This window comes from Electrophorus electricus, chromosome 8, assembly GCF_041902795.1.
Source record: "Electrophorus electricus isolate QZ-2024a chromosome 8, ASM4190279v1, whole genome shotgun sequence".
Classification (NCBI taxonomy): domain Eukaryota; kingdom Metazoa; phylum Chordata; class Actinopteri; order Gymnotiformes; family Gymnotidae; genus Electrophorus; species Electrophorus electricus.
Genome location: NC_137504.1, coordinates 7,429,568 through 7,450,521, shown reverse-complemented (window position 1 = coordinate 7,450,521; position 20,954 = coordinate 7,429,568). Strand labels below are relative to the sequence as shown.

General features: G+C 37.4%; 3 protein-coding genes across 3 annotated transcripts; 2 read left to right on the top strand and 1 right to left on the bottom strand.

Moving 5' to 3' along the window:
* Nucleotides 1–293: 293 nt before the first annotated feature.
* Nucleotides 294–4,615, top strand: LOC113575020 (V-set and immunoglobulin domain-containing protein 10-like 2; the record flags this gene model as incomplete). The annotated part of the gene is made up of 10 exons (XM_081719012.1): nt 294–591; nt 989–1,264; nt 1,471–1,728; nt 1,925–2,185; nt 2,831–3,124; nt 3,435–3,749; nt 3,965–4,087; nt 4,176–4,200; nt 4,389–4,474; nt 4,608–4,615. Coding segments are annotated over 10 exons (1,944 nt in total), but the record flags the coding sequence as incomplete, so codon positions are not given.
* Nucleotides 4,616–6,560: 1,945 nt separating this feature from the next.
* vsig10l2 (V-set and immunoglobulin domain containing 10 like 2) lies at nt 6,561–15,916 on the top strand. Its single transcript, XM_035526779.2, has 12 exons — nt 6,561–6,630; nt 7,326–7,679; nt 8,690–8,965; nt 9,101–9,376; nt 10,473–10,730; nt 10,927–11,187; nt 11,288–11,587; nt 12,611–12,898; nt 13,660–13,782; nt 13,911–13,935; nt 14,079–14,185; nt 15,587–15,916. Exons 1-12 carry the CDS (start codon nt 6,561–6,563, stop codon nt 15,685–15,687), a joined length of 2,439 nt encoding a protein of 812 aa, XP_035382672.2. The 3' UTR covers nt 15,688–15,916.
* A 195-nt stretch (nt 15,917–16,111) lies between these two features.
* Nucleotides 16,112–20,552, bottom strand: chek1 (checkpoint kinase 1). Its single transcript, XM_027003875.3, has 13 exons — nt 20,370–20,552; nt 19,792–19,859; nt 19,474–19,697; nt 19,316–19,380; nt 19,080–19,149; nt 18,809–18,997; nt 18,598–18,702; nt 18,379–18,474; nt 18,010–18,097; nt 17,724–17,892; nt 17,032–17,163; nt 16,840–16,941; nt 16,112–16,705 (listed from the first exon to the last, which is right to left on the bottom strand). The coding sequence occupies exons 2-13, from the start codon at nt 19,854–19,856 to the stop codon at nt 16,610–16,612; spliced, it is 1,401 nt and encodes a 466-aa protein (XP_026859676.2). The 5' UTR covers nt 19,857–19,859; nt 20,370–20,552; the 3' UTR covers nt 16,112–16,609.
* Between the last annotated feature and the right edge of the window lie 402 nt (nt 20,553–20,954).

Sequence of the window (20,954 nt, the reverse complement as noted above, 5' to 3'; positions counted from 1 at the left end):
TCTCCTTAAATAGTTACTTGGTATGTATAGGTTTTATTCAAAGTAAGTATTAATGTTACATGTTAGATGCCATATTTTCTGTGATTACATAATGCTCCACTAATGTGATCCAGTGTTGCAACATTACTGCTTGCATGAAGTTTAGAAAGCTGATGGAGAAAACTCTGGGTTACCATGGTTTAGTTAAAATTGTAGGTGTCCAAACTATATAAAAAGTTAGCAGATCAACAAAATAAGTTTTAGAGAAACATTTTGGTGGTTACCTCACACTATGCTAGTAATGTTGGTTTGGTAATTCCGCATTGTCTCTTGCAGTGCCCGTTTCCAAACCCTACATTTTGCAGACTGACTCCTCACCAATAGAGGGCACATCAGTGTGGATGCGTTGTGTTGTAGACAAAGGCACAGATCCTATTAATTATATATGGGAGCAGGAGAGTCACAGTGGGCTGGTTACCACACTGGCTAAAAGCAACAACAGTCTGCTCAACATCACCTGGGTCACCCGCAACCACACTGGCTGGTACAGATGTCTGGCCAGGAATGAGGTCAACCAGCAGTGCAGTGACCAGATCTGGTTAGATGTCTTTTGTGAGTAGGAGCTCATAGACCTCTGATAATCTTAGCTGCCCACAGCAGTTCTCCACATAATTTTGCTGGTTGTTGAATGAACAAATATTGGAAAATACCAGGATTAACCATTTCACATGCCAGACACTGGATGGTTGTCATGTTGTTAACTGCCCAACTATCCAGAAAACATTCATTTCAGTTCTTGCTCACTTTTAAATCTGGTTACTCTGATGAGGAGTGAAAAAGTCTTGATTAATAAAAAATAGAACTAACAGACAAATCAAATGACCAAATGTAGTATAACTATTTTGCCTTTTTCTTTCTTATCATATACTGTATACTTTTTGCTCCAGATCTGCATAGAGTATAATTCAGGTTTTCAAAATATAATTGATTATTTATGTACTCTATTTAGATGGACCAGACTTACCTCAGATCAATGTCACAGCATACTCAGTAACAGAAAGCCGCTATTCAGTCCTGGAGAAAGGCAACATTTCCCTCATGTGTCAGGCTGCCTCAAATCCTCCCAGCCAGTACCTCTGGTTCTACAACAACTCACAGATTGACAGTGGACCACAGCTCACCATCAATAAGGTTCTGCGTGTTCAATTGGGCTACTATACCTGCTTGGCCCTGAACACTTATCTCAACACTAGGACCAAGAAAACCGTAACTCTCACCATCTACTGTGAGTCCTGCCACAGCGCACTGCTATTGCTATAGACCAGCTGGACTAATCTATTTTCATTCACTCCAATATGTCTTCAAGTGCTTTCATCCTTCATTCCTCTTGAGCTCAAAAAACTCCTCTTTGCTTCATCCTCCATGTTTTCTTATAAACTATAACACCCTGACTACCCATGATCAAGTGACACCTTGGTCTTGTTTTTACAGATCCACCAGATGGCATCCCATCTTGTTCCATCCTCCCACTGAACAACTACACTGAATTGGCCCTTTCCTGTTCCTGGGTGGGAGGATACCCTCCAGCTACTCTAAACTGGAGTCCATATGTAAACGGGGTCAGTCTACAGGGAAGTGATAATATGACCCAAATTCAGCCAGGCCCTGATACAGCTAACAACTCTGTATTTATCTGCCATGGTACACATGTTGCACTAAATGTTACCCGGAACTGTAGCACCAGAGCATGTGAGTATTGTGTAAATATTCACCACTTATAAAACAGATCATGTTTTTCTTAGTGATTTGCTAAGTTTTATATATTTATTATACTCATTACTTTTAGAAACAATGAAATAGACGAATAATAATACAATATTATTAACAATAATATAATAATTCAAAAAAATATCCTTTGCCTTTAATAATAATTTGTGGATTCCAGGGCTTCCCTATGGAGAACTCCAGTGTTCTGCATATGTAACTCGTAATAATGAGTACCTGATGCTGTCCTGCTCCTGGGAGGGGGGTTTCCCTCGGGCTCTGCTGTGGTGGGTCTCCAGCTCAGGGGACATGCAGGGCACATCTAAGGAGAACTCCAACATCCTGGTCCTGCGCTCCAGTGCCAACTACAGTGGCAAGGCTTTTGCGTGTCATGCCAAACATCCACTAGCTAAAGAGAGCAAGCAGTGTGTATTAAAATTGGGTAAGACCTGTTTGTAATTTGATAACTATCAGTTCTATTGTTTATGGTATTGCAGTACTCATTGTTATAAAGTTCAGTAGATCAGGCCTAGCTGGGTGGTGACAGGTTGTGACAATATATATACACTACATAAACACTACTGAAATCAAGACACCCATGTCAGACCTGTTAGCCTAAAGCCCTTAACGGTTTAGTATTTTCCCTACTCCTACATAACATGATTCATTAGGTCCTTCACTAATGCATTGATATGGCCCACCAATGGCCAGTTATGAGGTCTGTGATGTTAGCAGAATAAATTGTCTTCAGATCTTTGGAACCTTTTTATGACAAACCACACATAAGGCGACTAGCACTTGTGACGCTGGGTAATTCACTTAACTTAAAAACGGTGAAATAAATCCTACCGTTATTAACAAAAGAAATCCTGAAATAAAAATAAGATAAAGTCTGTCCAAGCCTTGTCTTCTAATGAATACATAAAATGTATGTAATTATGTTTGGTTTTAGAGTTCAGCTTTAGCCATAGCTGAATCCACATTTTAACCACTTATATCTTAAAAATGTAAGCTGTTATATGTTCCAACTCCTGTTGTTCAAGTAAGTGATGACATTTTACTGTAATTCCAAATGTCTACCTTCCAGAGGCACCAGTTTTGACGACCCAGCGCAGTGTGGTTTCAGTGTTTGAAGGCAACGATGTTCAACTCACCTGTATCCTGAGCAAGAACTACCCAACAGTCACAGAGTTCACCTGGTACAACAATCTAAAGCAGAATGTTGGTGACACACCCACAAAGTACATCCTGCAGCAAGCAGCAGCCTGGTCCAATCTGACTGTACGGGAAACAGACAGTACAGTGGACAGTGGTCAGTACTGGTGCTCTGCTGCCAATGCTGTCGGAGGAACAGAGATCCCCATCAAGCTGCTTGTGATGAGTGAGTTCACTTTAATGAGTAAATGAATGTAGATGTATGTAGCTAAGAGTAAGGATGTGTGTGTGATGTGTGGTGTGTGTGTGTGGGTGTGTGTATGTATACATACACACCCACAAACACACATATATCTGTAACACGACCATTGTAGGAAGGCATTTATATTTTGGGTTAATCTTTTGTTAGTACTTTGAGTACTAACAAAAGATTAACCCAAAATATATGCCACGATGGTCATGTTACAGATATAATTTTGTCTGTTTTTACATCTTTAAGTGTATTCAAGATGACTTTTAATGCCTCTCTGGTTTAGGGTACCCAATGCCTCCAAACGTGACCATCAGTAAAATCACATACAGCAGCAGTCAGCGGACAAATGTGAATGTGGAGTGGCTCATCCAGACAGATGGTGACATCACTGGCTTCTTCATTGAGAGTCAGAAGAAGCTCCCTGCACCAGGAGGGAAGAGTGACATTGTCTCTCTGTGGCAGAAAGTGGCAATAGATCTGGAACCCAGCACCCGCAGCTACCAGATTAACAATCTGAATCCCAGTGGCAAATATGCTTTCCGCATCACAGCTGTCAATTGCCACACCATTGGACATCCCTCTGAAGTCAAGAGCCCAGGTGAGAAATGATAACATATAACATGAAAACAATTGTCTTAGATTATACACAGTACTAATTTGGGTACTGCATTAGAGCAACCCTTTGTTTTCTATATAAAAGCCTAAGTATATAACATCTAAAGTGTGTCGTTGTTCATTCTTCAATGCACTCCCCATTTGTCATGGTTTACCATTTTGTGGATGTGTGCCTAAAACTGCTGTGCTGTCCTCCAGCTAACCCACCCTTCAGGGCTTATCCTGCTGTTATTGGAGCAGCCATTGGAGGCATGCTTGTGGCAACAATACCTACCGTGCTGCTCTTCCTGTATGTGGTGAGGAATCGCAACAACATCCCACGTGAGCACTCCCATGCCACACTGAAATATAAATAACACCATCATTTTCACTTCATACATTAATATGTATTTATAATATTTACTTACAGGTCTTCATGACATGATATTTGGCAGGTAAGCTTGTTATTCTTTCTTTATTTAAATACATACAGAGTGAAATGTTATGTTATAGTGAAATGGTAAGTGCATCAACATGCTCACACACTAATTTTAAATCTTATATAAATATGGGAAAAAACAGTTCAAAAGCTTATCTACTGTAGTATACTTAGATTTGTCCTGATGTACCTATGGTCTCAAAGGCAGAACAGCCAGTCCAGAGAAAATGTAAACTTTCCTGAGGAAGAGGTTGTTGGAGGGACTGAAGCAGACTCGGTCCAAGGAGAAGGCAATTCCTCATTTCCAGGTTCTAGGGTTTTAATACAGACATTTTTTGTTTTGTCTCAAACTGAAATCAGTGCATTTGCCTAGAGGGCACTAAAATGCCACTTAAATTACCTTTATTGATTTTTTTTTTCCAGAACAATAACACTACCGAAACCCAAAGCAATGGCCACGTACCTGCCCCTCACACAAACTAATCTACAAAAATACTAGCCATTACCTGCTTGCTCCATTTGAAGATGATCCAAGCACTCATTTCCTGGTGAAATATGTTTCTTCATAACATATCAAAACAGAACATTTAACATACAAGTAGTAGCATTTGAATATGAAAACAGTAACTGTAGAAAGTAGTTTACAAGCTTTAAAGTAGAATGTTACATTATTTACGGTAAGTATGTGCAGTAGTATAAGTAGTGGTCTAATGATTTCTTGTAAACATGTTTACCTTCACTGAAGCTGCATTTGACAGTAAATAATTTGCTTATTTATTGAGAACACAGTAAGAGACCTTATTGTCCAATGGGACAATATGTTACACACCAATCATCAACTTTTTTCCCCCGACACTTCTTTATTTACTTATGTACTTCCTCCTTAGGAAAAAATGTGATTGTACACAAAGTACATTTCAACATTTTAAAAGTTTTGTTAAAATTTCAAACTAATAAAAGATTTAGCTAGAACATGGAAATAAAATGACTCCTTTGATTTTAACTTATTAGATACCTGCACTGATTTATAGTTTTGAGTAAACAGACCAAAACATTTTTGAGAATAAAACGTATGGAATCAATACCAGTAAATCCCTTTCATTCCTTTCTGAATATGTTTTGGGGCATCATGAGCATTAAAAGGATTCTCTGACACTCCTTGCAGAGTTGACAGCATTGACACACTGAATTTTCCACGTGGGATGTTGACTGCAAGTTCTGAAGAAGTGTTGTAAGAAAGATTCAATTCAAGACTTGAGGCTATTTAATATATTAGAATATAACATTTGCTAATGTGATATACTGTATATAAGAAGGGAGTGATAAACTGTCTACTTTTGATAGACAAATGAAGTATGGTGTAATGTAATTAGCTGTTTTCTTTAAACCTGTACATCTATAACTGGGTTTATTTTGTCATGATGAACTAGAAGAACCATAACTCCATATTAACTATTGCTTCTTGGAGATCTGCTTACTTCCAGCTCTGCACAGATATTACTCTCTGTGAGTGTGTTTGTTTTTTAGAGTGTCTACTACAGTGTTTGTTCCCATTACATGAAGCGTAACATGAGAATCTCATCAATGAATGTAGAGAGCCCCCAGTCTCCTTTACCTGCTGAACACTATAGTGCCACCTGACTCTCTAGACTCTCTAACTGATATGACATTAGCACAGGAATGGAGAGAAAGAGTAGCCCACAAAAAAGATTTAAGTAGCACCTGTGATCAAAGCACTTCCTTTCATGACTTGAGTACCTCTTCTTTGTGATATTACAACAGAATCTATATAAACACCTCTTAAAAGTCTATCTTTAATGGTAGGCAGCCAAATCAATTGAGAAGATATGAATTCACTTTAAACATCATTTCGATTGATGAGTAGTTATGAAGGAATCCATGTTGTGAACAGCTTTTGAGCTTAAAAAAAGGTAAAAAAAAAAAAAAAATCATGTGCTTGCTACATTTTAGCCACTGGGAGCTAGGGAAATGTAATATTTTATGAAACCATTTTTAAACTGAGTTCTGCATTGGTAAATATTCTGCCTATTGGCAGAGTGGAAGGTGATGGAAGGTTAGAATGGTCATCCATCCGTGCATGCTAAATAATGGATGAGACACAGGTATCATCGCATCACCCTAAACCCTGTGTCTCCTCTCTACCCCACTGAATTCCTGCAGGTGGAGAGATAGAGAGGGGGGACTGGTGAATAATTTAAGCTAAATCAGTTTACAGGGACTCGATCAGCTCCTGCTTCTCACTGCCTGTGTACACTAGCTGGGCTCACTGTTTGGACTGAACACTAGACATTTTCAGGATAATTCCTTTTTTTTCCATAAAGGACATTGTTTTGGTCACCTGAGCGTCATGGCAACATGGTACACATATTGTTAGGGTTGCCTGAATTCTCCCCAGTTGTTTTTCTACTTCCTCTCCTTCTGCATGGTAAGAGGTCATACTAAATTCTAATCTACTGCAACATACATTACATTTTTTTTCCATTATTTTTCATTTTCTGGTTTGCTGCAGAAGAATATTACAGGCAAAATTCTAATTAAAATGTAATACACAAAATGGCAATATACTACAATAATTGTCTTTACAATTATGGAATTTTTGCCTTTAAATGAAGACTCAAATTCAGTAGTGCTTTTGCATTTTATATACTAGCAGTTCATTTTATTTGATTAGAGATTTGGATGCTTGATGCATTATGATTACCCTTAACAGCAATTTACTGCAATTATTAAAAATGTACTAGCCAATATTTTGATGAAGCTCGATTTATGTATTAATAAATGTCTAAATAAACAATGGAAACATCTGAAATACTGAAAGAAATTGAGTTACAGTACAAATACAGCCCATAACACGTGAGTTATTTAATTACACAGAAAAATATCTAGCATTTTAAATATTTAGTTGCAGGTAACTTTCAATACATGGATGCTATCTGTAGGCAACTAATACGAAAGGCTTGTCTTGACTCTCAGTATATCTCTAACATGAAATGTAAAAATGTTGCCATGCCACATTATTGAGCTTTGCAAATGCATGTGGAAATCTTCTTGGTATACAAAATGAACAGAATTATTTTTCGGGTTTGTCCTGGTAAATGTATTAATGTATTTTCATCTTAGGTCTGGACATCTTGGACCCTGTGCAAGTAGAGTACAGAGAAACCAGGACCAATGGTGTGGTCAACAATGGAGTGATTCTGGAATGTGGCACCACCCTCCCAGATATGTACATCTGGGGCTTTACCAAACCAGGCACAGACCAAATTCGAGCCGTGGTTTATAACTTTGGCAAGGGTCCAAAGCTGCAGCAACTAATTGAAGAACTGGGTGACCTAAATGTCATCAATAACAGTGCTTCTCTGTCCATTCAGAAGCTTCTTCTAGGTGCAGAAGGCCTATACACTTGCCAGGCCGTGTATGACCTTGCTGGGAAAGCCAGTCTCTATTACTACTACGTGTACCTACGGGTTCTAGGTTAGTGACAAGTGCTCAGGGTCAGATCACACGCTGAGTAGAATTCTTTGCAGGACAATGTCTATTTATTTGTGAGTTGGCAGAAAGTGATTCAAATCTCAACGGGAAAAATGGATGAATGGATAATCATTGGCCATTATCTGTGTCAGCACTGTTAATACAAGGAAAAAAGCATCCAAACATTCAAAACATTCAAAGCCCAGCTGGGAAAACAATTTAGGCATTAATTAAACACTAGGAATTTAGATGTGTACAAACTAATATCAGACACACTGGGTAAGTTTTTTTGATAACCATTCTTCTGAAGTTTAATTTAGCTTTCAATTATTTGGCTTATGCTGAAAATTATGAAGAAATTGTGTTAAATGCTCAAAGATAAAGAAAAATAAGAATGTAAAAACAAAGAGTAAACCCTTGAAATAAAGGATTCCTTATTAATAATAATGGTATTTTAGGGGCCTCATTTCTTCAGATAAATATCTTCAGAAATTATCAATGTTTCATATTCTGAATAGACTGTTATTTGTTTCTATTACTTGACATTCAACATTGCTCTATATTCTATTTCCAAAAGGAAGTGTTTTAATGCTATACTGATTTTGCTACCTGTCAAAGATTTATGTATGACATACATTTATTTATGACAGGCTAAGTGTAAATACTGGAAAAAGAACAAGAAATTACACATAGAATTACATATATGACTTTTAAATGAATGATTTGGGTCTGGTTTGCTTGTTAAGACTTGAGTGAAAACCTCTACTATATTATGGGTTTTTAATCTAAAGGGGATCTCAGGAACCTCTGATCTTAATATGGTTGATTTTGCCACTTACAAATTTGCATTTTCATTATTCCAATGGTTATTTTTACTATAAAAAAGAAGAAAGAAAGTGTAGTGGTTTCACAGCTGGTATCATAACCTCTGAATCAACATCATAAGTATTTTTTGTCTTTTAGTCTATCAGTAGTTTTATCACATATCTATATTACTGTAATGTGTCTTGCAGTGCCAGTATCCAAGCCCTACATTCTGGTGAGTGATTCTTCACCAGTAGAGGCAGCATCAATGTGGATGCGCTGTGGTCTGGAGAACGGTACAGGCCCCATTCAGTACACATGGGAGCAGGGGAGTTCCAGTCAGCAGGTCACCACCCTGGCTGAGAGCAACAGCAGTCTGCTCAACATCACCTGGGTCACCCGCAACCACACTGGCTGGTACAGATGCCTGGCCCGGAATGAGGTCAACCAGCAGCGCAGTGATCAGATCTGGTTGAATGTTATATGTGAGTGGGAGCTGTCAAATGTGAACATTTCTCCTTGCCTTTGTACATTTCGTCAACTGTTTCATTAAGAATTACTAATTTTTTGCAAAAATATTTATTTTTACAAACAATATATTGAAATGGATCTCTTTTTAGTTGGGCCAGACTTGCCTCAGATTGATGTAACACCCTACTCAGTAACAGATCGTGGTTACTCAGCTCTGGAGAAAGAGACTGTTTCCCTCATGTGTCAAGCTTCCTCAAACCCTCCCAGCCAGTACGTGTGGTTCTACAACAACTCGCAGGTCTACACTGGACCGCAGTACACCATCACCAAGATCCTGAGAATGCACACGGGAAACTACGCTTGTTTGGCCCAGAACACTTACCTCAACACCCGCTCCAGGAAAGCCATCACTCTTACTGTCTACTGTGAGTGCTGCCAGAAAACAATGCCATCACCACTGAGAATAGAAGTCCATGTTCTATATCCATTCAATCTTTCCTTGAAGACTACTGTGATTTCTGTGATATCTACACTACTACTTGCATTCTGTCATTCCTTCATTTGCTTCCTCTTACACCTTCTCCTATACACACCTTAATTTGCTTCCTCTTACACCTTCTCCTATACACATGCATACACACATGCATATACATATCCAAAAAAAGTGTCAGATGTCCACTGAGGCTGACTGGGGGTGTGAGGAAAATATTTTCTTCAGCCTGTGACAAGCATCTGGAGGAGGTGATTACTGGCATTTCTGGAAACTGCAGGTAAATCTTTATTGTCATAACAAGCTATGGAAAGACTTCCTGTCATAAACTGTGATAGATCAACAATAAGGTATTTTAAAAATACTGCCTTTTCACTTTCCTCTTAAATTTAGACAGAAACAAATTGTTATAGTGCATAGCACAATACCAACTAACTGCACATAACATTTAGAATGTTTAGGTATTTTATTATTGCCAAATACAACAGGATTAGTTGTGTCAGTTACATGCTACAATTAAAAGCCTATTTGCATGCAGTCTTTTAGCATCTTTACCAATTTCATGGGATATGGCCAATAACCGAAATGAAACATAATCAAGAACTATGATGTCTGGAATCAACAAGTTAGTGGAAATAAATATAAAAAGCTATATATAAAGGTGACCAATGCTATGCTAGAGAATGCCTATATACTCCTTTTATAGCAAGAATATATGTCATTTGCCCAATTGATTTAAAAATAGCTCTCAGTTAACATCGTCTTCAAATGCAGTTAGTGTTGTACAGTGGTTCTTGAAAGTTTGTGAACCCATTAGAAGTTTCTATATTTTTGCATAAAGTTCACCTAAAACTTCATCAGATTGTTTCACAAGTCCTAATAGAAGATTATTTCTTCTGATAATTCTACCAACACAATCAACAGCCACGTTATTTTACTTATATGTTAGGCATAAAAACATTACTTGTACTGTCCTGGTTTATGCTGCATCAGCTTTCTACTGTGTTATACAAAGTTTTTCTTTCCCAAAGATCCACCAGATGGCGAACCATCTTGTTCCATATTTCCAGCTAATAACTACATTGACCTGGCCCTTACCTGTTCCTGGAAGGGAGGTTATCCTCCAGCTACTCTCATTTGGATCCCATATGTGTATGGGGACAGTAGTCAAGGAGTCACCAACATCACTCGGATTCAACCAGGACCTGAGACTGTTAATAACTCTGTATTCACTTGTTATGGTTCTCATGTTGCCCAAAATGCTGTCCAACAATGCAGCACTAAAGCAAGTGAGTACAGTCATTCACAGATATAACCTTAGCAGTTACGGGGGATGTTAGTAACTAACATTACCAACATGTATTTGTATATTAATTATTTCATAAATAACCTCTTACCCTGCTTTTAGCATGCATAACCTCTGACAGGCTGGAGAGTCACATCTACAGCTCTTAAACTTTTGTTTAAATATCTTGTGGATTCCAGGGCTTCCCTATGGAGAACCCCAGTGTTTTGCATATGCAACTCATAATAATGAATACCTGATGCTGTCCTGTTCCTGGGAAGGGGGTTTCCCTCTGGCACTGCTGTGGTGGGTCTCCAGCTCAGGGGACATGCAGGGCACATCTGAGGAGAACTCCAACATCCTGGTCCTGCGCTCCAGTGCCAACTACAGTGGCAAAGCCTTTGTGTGTCATGCCAAGCATCCACTAGCTAAGGAGAGCAAGCAATGTGTGGTAAAGTTGGGTAAGAAAATGAAAATTTTCTACATTTATTGTAGTTTCAGGGACAAAATAACAATATGCTGTATACTCTAGTTATTATGTTACTCCACTGTTTCTTCCAGAGGCACCTGTCTTGATGACTCAGCGCAGTGTGGTTTCAGTATATGAGGGTAATGATGTTGAGCTTGCCTGTATCTTGAGCAAAAACTACCCAGCAGTCACAGAGATTGCCTGGTACAATAACGTGAAGCAGAAGGTGGGTGACAGTGACATACCGAAGAAGTACATCCTGCAGCAAGCTGTAGCCTGGTCCAATCTGACCGTGCGGGAAACAGACAGTACAGTGGACAGTGGTCAGTACTGGTGCTCTGCTGCCAATGCTGTTGGAGGAACAGAGGTCTCCATCATGCTGCTGGTGAACAGTGAGTTCACAAAAAATTTAGATCCTAGAAATTGTAGGGGATTTATGAAGTTAATTATGTTTCAGATAAAAATTAAGGAAAAGTCATTTCTTTTGTATACCTTGGAAAATTGTTAGCACCAGACTTCGACTTGTTATGACTGTTGTCCACTGTTTAACTTACCCTAGACAGTTTTGAATCAGATTTATTCAACATCTTAAAAAAACACTAATAAAATAAAATTAGACAATTGTGGAGTTCCACACACTTTTGTTTCTTTTATACATTATTTTATATATATACATTATTTTATATATATATAAATAAATATATATATAAATATATATATATATATATATATATATATATATATATATATAAATAATAAAAAAATATATATATATATACATATACATACACACATACATACATACATACATACATACACACACAAAAAAAATAAAATAAAATAAATAAATAAATAAATATATATATATATATATATATATATATATATATATATATATATATATATATATATATATATATATATATGTGTGTGTGTGTGCACATCTTGCTTTGGCCCAGTTATAATCTAGCTATATATGTCTCTGTGATTTTGGAACATTTAGGAAACCAAACAAAGCAGTAATACCCATTATATATTGCCAGTTAACGTTTTTGTTGCATTTCATTCTAAACTAAAATGTGAAAATCAGAGTTTCAATGAACTGGAGTTTAAATAATGTCCTTCTAAAAGATGAGTCCATGTCTGTTTTTTAAATATATATTTTTGAAGAGTATAGCTGTAATGATCTTGTGGCTTTTGAAAATTCTAAGTTCAAGTACTGGTTCACAGGGTTTTTTTACTGAAGATGTAGCTTCCGATTTCCCAGAACACTGAAAATAATTCTAGGGTGCACAGGAGTTGGAGCTGCTTGGAGCTTCACTAACCCTAGTGTTTAAAAAGAGTAAAAAAACAAAAAACAAAAACGTATTCCCATTTCTGCCTCATGTTACTGATTTAATGTCTTTCTGATTCAGGGTACTCGATGCCTCCAAATGTATCCATCACTAAGATCATATACAGCAGCCATCAGCGAACAGACGTTTATATGGAGTGGCAGATTCAGACAGACGATGACCTCACCGGATTTTTCATCGAACGGCAAAGTTCTCTTTTCCCTCTGTGGCAGAAAATTATAGTAGATCTGGAGCCCAGCACACGTAGCTTCCTGATCAACAATCTGGATCCCACTGGCATATATTCATTCCGCATCACAGCTCTCAATCACCGCACCGTCGGACATCCCTCAGAGGTCAAGAGCCCAGGTGGGAACTGTATCAATGTTTTATGCTGTGTTCAGCAGGCTTTAAGAAAACAGATGGCAACATTCTCACTGAGAGTGTTGCTAACTGTATTTCCCCTGTTGCCATAGGAAGCACTATCCAACTGGTCATGTGCATGGTTGAGCACTGAGCATTCTTCTCCATTTCATATAGATCAGAGGAGGTGTACAGTGCTATTGTGCCCTTCACCAGACTGGTGGTACTGCCATGCAGTAGGAGAGAGAACAATAGCCATTTGTTAGCCATGGATACAAACAAAAAACAAAAAAATAAATATAAACAACATTCAAAGTATTCATTGTGTTAGTTCAAGGGTGTTAGTTCATGGGTTCTGTTACCCAAAAGTGCTCTTGGGAACTCGGGTTTATTTTAATGCCAGTTATGCTGCGCACCCCAACTTAAATTTCTCTTTTTTTGTTGTTTTCTCAGGTGAAATTTACAATCATGATTTGACACTTGACCACAACTGCAAATCTCTTACACTCTTAGCACTCTGTCCCTTTACATAATCTATCTACTCCTTTAGTCTTTTCTAATACTGCTTGGCTACTTGCTTTACTCTTTATGAGTCAGTGTTAAGTACAAAAATATAAAGCATAAAAGTGAAAAAATTACATTGTGAAGAATTAGAAGACTTAAATGAGTTTAGTGTTTAGAGAATCTTGTCCTTAAGTTGTTAATAACTTATTGAGGTAATAACCAAATTTAAATTTTGATGCTAAAGCATCTATGCTCTTTTTCAGCTCTGCCAGGCTTTAATGCTTATCCTGCTGTTATTGGAGCAGCCATTGGAGGCATGCTTGTGGCAACAATAGCCACTGTGCTGCTCTTCCTGTATGTGGTGAGGAACCGCAACAACATCCCACGTGAGTGGTCCCTTGCCACACAGCAGTCAGGTTTTTCATGCAATCAGTGCAACATCAGAAAGTGTATTTGTTTGGCAAGCACTCTTGTACTTCCCCATTAAGTATCGTTTAAAAACTTATTTCTGCAGGTCTTCATGATTTGTTATTTGGAAGGTATGTATAAGCAGCAAGACTGTTCCCTTAAAGAATTTACAATGTTTTGTTGCAATATAGAATCCTATAACTTAAATGCATTAATATCGTCACTGATTTTTCTGTTTGCATATACATATCCATGTGAATATCTGATCTCTTAGGCAGAACAGCCAGTCCAGAGAAAACATCAATTTCCCTGAAGATGAGGTTGTTGGTGGCACAGAGGGAAAGGAAGATGAAGAACAGCCAACTCCTTCCACTAGTTCAGGTACTAAGAGAAACTAACTTTTAAATTGTATCAAATGCCCCAGTGATAACACCATCTTTTCCCCTGCCTAAAAATGTATATGTAGGGCTCAGATGCATGTTTCCAAAGCTCTGTCAGTACATATGAGCCATAATTTAGTAATACAGTAACTTGCAGAGGTGGGAATACTAGCCATAAACTGTACTCAAGTAAAAGTACTGTTACTGTAAAATAATAATTACTCAAGTAGTAAAAGTAGTCATTTAAATTATTACTTAAGTAAGAAAGCATCTGTTTAAAACACTACTAAAGAAGTGAGTTACTTCATCTGAAGTCATTTGATATATTTATAGATATATCATTATCCCCAAACTAAAATATGTGGTTTTCAGTTTTTTAAATTCAAATCTGTTTTAAAGACATTTCTCAGGCATGGTTTTTAAGTGAGTTTTACAAAGAGTATTACTTATTTATAAATAAGGCTGTTATTACACCTAAAACATGTACAATATTGAACATTCCTCCTCAGTGTTCAGTAATGGTTTGCCAACATAGAGGGGCTCTACTTTTGTTATTGGTTTTCTATAGGCCTGCTATAGTCTACATAACATGTGAGTATGTTAACATGCTGCTTGTAGGTTATAGCTACTTAGCTAGCTAGCCATTTTTACTTAGAATATCATTGATATCGGACCACACTAAATTTTCATGTTGATAATGCACCGATTTCAGATATGTAATCCTTAAAGAAAAGGATATCTTGCAAGATCATTTTCATACATCATTTCAGTCCTACAGCAAAAAATGTTCCCGCTCTGTTCATTATGTCTATTGTGCAGTTGTGTAAATTAAGTCAAGCAGTGGCACTCAGTGATCATCTTTAGGGATTTCACCAACCCTCTCACTTGACAGGTTGTGGCAAAGCTAACAAAATGTAAAAAGTAATTTTGAAATAACGTAAGGAACGTTGATTAATATAACTGAGTAAAAAGTATTTTTCACATAGCAAATGCACTTTATACTAAAGTACCCTCATTTAAACAACTCTTAAAAGTAAAATTTGCTCAAAAAAGTTACTTAAAATGTAATGAAGTAAATTTAGTCGTTACTACCAACCTCTGGTAACTAGTACCTTGGATCTACTCACTGAACCTGCACTCACAAAACTTACTTCAATGGCTAGCACCCTGTACATGGAACGAGCTTTGACAAATCTTAACATTATTGTGTTGCACATACAATGGACAGTCTTCTACAGCTTTTTGATATTTGCTCCTTATCTAGTAGAGACACATTTTCCTGCACTTAATCAAACATTTTCATTCTTGTTCATTACAGCATCTGAGTCTGTGCCTCTCAGCTTGCTTTATTAGTAATACTCCATGAAATTAATAAATGTAAACAGATGATTATCTTTTCCAGAGCCACCTGTGGCACTGCCACGTCCCACTGCAACGCCTACAAATCTGCCCCCAGGGGATGAACCAGTCAACGTCACCATCACAGTAATGGCCTCCAGCTAAAGCATCATCATGAAAAGCTCAGGTTATCTGTTTTATCTGGACCAACATCAGAACAAAAAGATTTATGAAAGAGCACAGTGAAAGTAGTTTTGTATTAACATAATTGTGATGTGAAGTTTACTGTCTCATTAACAAGCCACCCTTGTTTAATTACTTTAAGCATCATTAAATGAAAATGCTAATTTACTTGCAAAAAGCACATGCAGTAAAGCAAATTGCTTTAGATTAAATAAAGTAAAAAAAATGCATGTTTGAAAATGTTCTTCTACCATAAATGACTTCGATCATAAAGACTGCTTTATTCGGAAAACATTAAGATCTACCGAGTTTTAGACTAACTATGTAAAGAAGTGCAAACAAACTGAAAATTTTAATGTTTTTACTACACACAGCAAAACATTATTCCAAATAACGTTTTGCTTATGATTGTATAAAGTAAAAGATTATGTTGACAAGTTGTTTTTTTTAAAGTTACATTATGATTTTTTTGTACCTTAATTTTTTAAACTACAGTGCTTAGCCTTTTTGACTTTGCTAAAAGCCAAAACAAGTGGCATGAAAGGAAGAACTATGTACTTTTCCACTGCTGGAGATTTATCTCCAAAATTGCATCCCACTATTTTTAACAATGTTAAGGAATAATATTTTGGGGTAAACCAACAATTTAATGTCATTGCCAATATGACCAGCAGAGTAAATTTGTAAAAGAGTAAGGACAAAACAAGAGGTAGTCTTAAATAATTCAGAAAGACTCCTTCAAATCAGGCTCAATGTTTTTACATCCCTCACTCTTGATAAGCTCAAGGCATTGGTCACCATTACACATAGTGTTACATGATGGAGACACTTCAACAAGTACAAACAGGTAAAATAAAAACTGCATGCAGCAGGAGCACAGAATTGCAGGTATGCATATTTTACATCATGTGAAAGGAATAAGAACCCTTTGGTTACTTATGATGTCAGACAGCTTCTGCTTGAGTTTCAAGAATATCCTTTTGAATTCCAAACCATCACCCTGACAATTAAACAAATTTAGAAATTAGTATTCAAGAACACTCTTGTTGGTGTTATAACAGCGATCTTGAAAATGATTTCACTCAGTGTTTTCCTTAAAGACAAACAACCAAAAAAACTCAAGTTTCTTCTTACCTTTGATAGTCTGAAATCTACTAGAATACGCTCCTCCATTTCCAGGAAGTGCACTTTGAAGATTAGTTTGTTATTACGGCGATCCATTGTGGACACTGTTGCCTAAGATTCAAAGACAATTAGAGAGCAATATTAGAAGTCCTTCTACATCAAGTTGCTGTGATTGATGCCTGCAAATTATCTATACAGTACCTGGCTGGTACAACTCTGTTTCCATTGGTAGCCCAAGGCAATGCAGGTATCACGAAGGGCAGCATAAGAAGGCTCCACTTTCAGAGTAGTGAAGAACCTGGTCAACCTCCTCACTAGCCTCTGCCATGGGTTCTAAAAACAGTTTAAGACCAATTCTTGTATGTAAAACCATCTTATCCAGTCAACAACAGCCAACAGACTATACACTGCCTTATAGCAATTAATAAAGAGAAAGTAATTAAAATTATTTCACAATTCTTGTAAATTTACACCAGATTTAGTAGCTAACGGAGTCCCGTCTTCAATCCTGCCCTCCATCCACTTATATCATTCATAAAATATTCATATTTTCTCCAGTAACAAATTTCTAAATTTTTTCACCAATAGAAATAAATGCAATTCTATACTCTTCCAATACAAAAAACAAAAAAAACTGCAGTGTTAGCATTTTTCTCATTTTACTGAATTTGCATTTTTATTATCATTAACCCAAAACCTAAAACTTATCAACCTGGTAAAACTGTATTTTGATAGAGAAAATACACACATGCATTTCTAAATGTTATAAATTGCTGAACTGTGACAACTACTTCTAAAGCTCATGATGATCATAAAGCTGGGAAGAGCACCAAGAACTTTAGGTTTAATGCTTTAAGCAACCTCATGTAAATTTAGCGTATTAGCATGATCACCTGGCTAGCCCCTGGAGTGGCCAGCAGCTGGCTGCCCAGTAACATGTGGTCAGGGCACGCAGGCTGAGAGAAGCTGACCTGAGCTCCTTCAGTGCCTACCACATCATACCGGACCTCCCATAGCCCTTGTGGCTCTGGCTGAGAGCTGGATATCTGTACCCGGTCATCACTGAAGGCATGCACACAAAAACACAGACAGCCTATGAGGTATTTCTCTGTCATACTCTTTTGTGTAGGCAGTGAATAAAATATCCCAACTGCCTCATTACTATGATTAACTGCAGACCTGTTAGCCCGTCCCAGCTGCAGCCGCTCAATATCAGACCTCAATATTTTGGTAACCGGCCCAGGCACGTCGCCCTGTCGCTTTACCCCTGCAATCACAAACAGTGAGGACAGTTTGAAAGCAGTTTTGTTTTATGTATTAATCTAATTTTCATTACTGTAAGCACTAGCATTAATTTAGCTTCAAATGCAAGTGAAGAAATGTATTTGTATACATTTTCATACACATTGGCAATTCATAAGCAGAGGAATCTTCTATTACAGTTTGTGATGTCTGCAATGCTATCGGCTACCCATGGAAAGAGTTACACAAACCAGATACTGTATAAAGAAATGAAACGTCTCCAGCCCCAGAAGCTCAGCACAGCACCTGATTTGAAACTGCTACTAAACCAGCGGTGCTTTTTGATCTCAGGGATGGTAAACCTGTCCTCAGGACTATGCAGTAGTATATTCTTTAACAGACCTATAGATCAGACAAATGGACAAAGTAAAGAATTCACAGACAGATTTGAAGAAAAAGATAAAATCTTTCACATAAAGTTAATATTTACACATTAGCTTCACTTTAAACAATACAGTCAAGTACCAAGAGGCACTGAATCAATTTTCTTCCATGGTGTGATGTAGATTTTCTTTTGCAACCAATCAACATACTCCTGACAGCTTTCACTTGGCTGGTCCCACGGTAACTCTATAAAAGCAAACATGACACATAAGCGAAAAAGTAAGCACACAGTGAGCTGACGCTGTCTGCCTCTGACCTGCTCCCACAAACAAAATTCACAGTTCCTTCTCACCTCCGGCCAGCATGGCGGTTAGCACAATGCCACAGGCCCAGACATCTGCGGGTTGGGCGTGGAATTCTGAGCGGGACAGCAGCTCTGGAGCCACGTAGGGCAGTGTTCCACACAGACGACTCAATTTACGCTCACGCCCGCGGTGTCGGAACATGGTGGCCATTCCAAAATCCGAGATCTTCAGGTTATCTGGGAAAGATGGACCAGTTACATCAAGCTTGTGGGAGATATTTTCATTTCTTTTCTTTTTGGCCCTTAAAGTAACTGTTACCTTTGTCATCCAAAAGAATGTTTTCCGGCTTGACGTCCCGATGTGTGATCCCAATACTGTGCAGATATTCCTGTGTAAACAACAGATAGGTTTCAAACAAAGCACTGAAAACAAATTAAACGTTACATAAATATCTATATCCTTGGTAATATCACAATACAACCTTTTCACTGCGAGTTATACTGTGTATGACTATGTATGTGACAAATAAACCAAACTTGAATACTGTCACTCACCACTCCTGCTACCAGCTGTTGGAAAAACCTGTGAGCCTCTTTTTCTGGCATACCCACATCTGGCTCTGTCAAAGAGAATTTCAATTTCAATTACCCATCTGACCTTGAATGTGTGAACATCTGTGTACATACATTAAATCAAAATGTCCCAGACTCACCTATTCTATCAAAGAGCTCCCCACCACTGCAGTACTCCAAGAAGATGTACTGGATTGGTCCCTCACTCCTATGTCCAAAGAATCTCACTATGTTGGGGTGTGACAGCATTTTGTGTACACACACCTCTTTTTTCACATTTTCTATACAGTCTTTTGCACTGGATGTGTCAACTACTTTCACTGCTACTGCCTCCTCAGTCTTCTTGTTAACCAACAAGCGAACCCTAAAATTAATGCAAACAAAGTAACTACAGGTCAGACAAGAGTAAAAACATAGAAAAAGCATAACATAGAAAAAAAGAGTGGATTGATACTCACTCGCCATACGCACCCTCTCCTAGGGTTTGCACCAGATCCCAGTCTTGAACAAAAGGCACAGCCATGACCTGAACAAATAGAAAACATCCGAGGCAGGCCATCAAGAACACAACCTCAGTGACTTTTTTATTATACTGCAAGACAGACTTTGAGTGGCTCCAATAATTACAAATTACTAATTTAAAATGTGACATAAAATTATTATAAATCTATAAAAGTTCGAAAGCAAAACAACAAAAGCACAGTAAACGTTTAATACTGCAAAATAATAGCACCGTTTTAATTTTTTTTTTTTTTTTTTTACTGTTAAACTGAATTGATCTTAGGTAGTCTTCCCTTAATAGTAAATAATTACTCAGAGCCATTCATTTGTTGGATTTAAAGGACGAATATGATCAACTGCACGTCTGTATTAGCAAATATCCCATAAATATCAGAAAACAGGAAGAACAATAACGTTAGGTAGAGACCATCGGAGTGGCCAGACTTTTCCTCAGTCTATCATAGCGAGCTAGCGATAGCGAACCAAGCTAGCTAACTAGCGATATGATGTTTTCTGTTTACCTAGAATAACTTACCTTACGCACTACTGCTTTGTTAAAGAAAGGTAGCACATAACATAAACTTGTTCCATATAATTAGAAAGGACGTGTCAATGCCGACAGTCGACAAAGATAGAAAGCTTATAGAAAACGTTTTAATAGTTAAAATGCTGTAAACACTCAACTGATACTACTAGCTAAGCATTTGCTCTACAAACTTTGGCGCGTTTAATACAAATGAAGTCATTGGCCGCGTGAAGCAGACATTATAATAACAATTCAATTTTCAACATTAAAGCCCCAAACATACTGCATAGAATTGTTCTAAACGCGTTGTTATTGTTCCACGTCACCTTTGAGTCGCTCCAATTAATATAAACTCACAACTGATGCGCTGCCTGAGGTATACACTTCAAGTATAACAAATTATTAAATCATTGCTTTAAATCTGTATTTAGTACTCTTATTTTGAAAACAAAACGATGACAACAACAAAAGAGCAAAGTAAACGTTTAACACCCCAAAACGGCAACGCTGTTTTAAAATTGTTACGGTTAAATTTTAAATACTTATTTTTAATAGGCTTCATGAAACATCGTTGATTGACACTTTCAGTTAAAA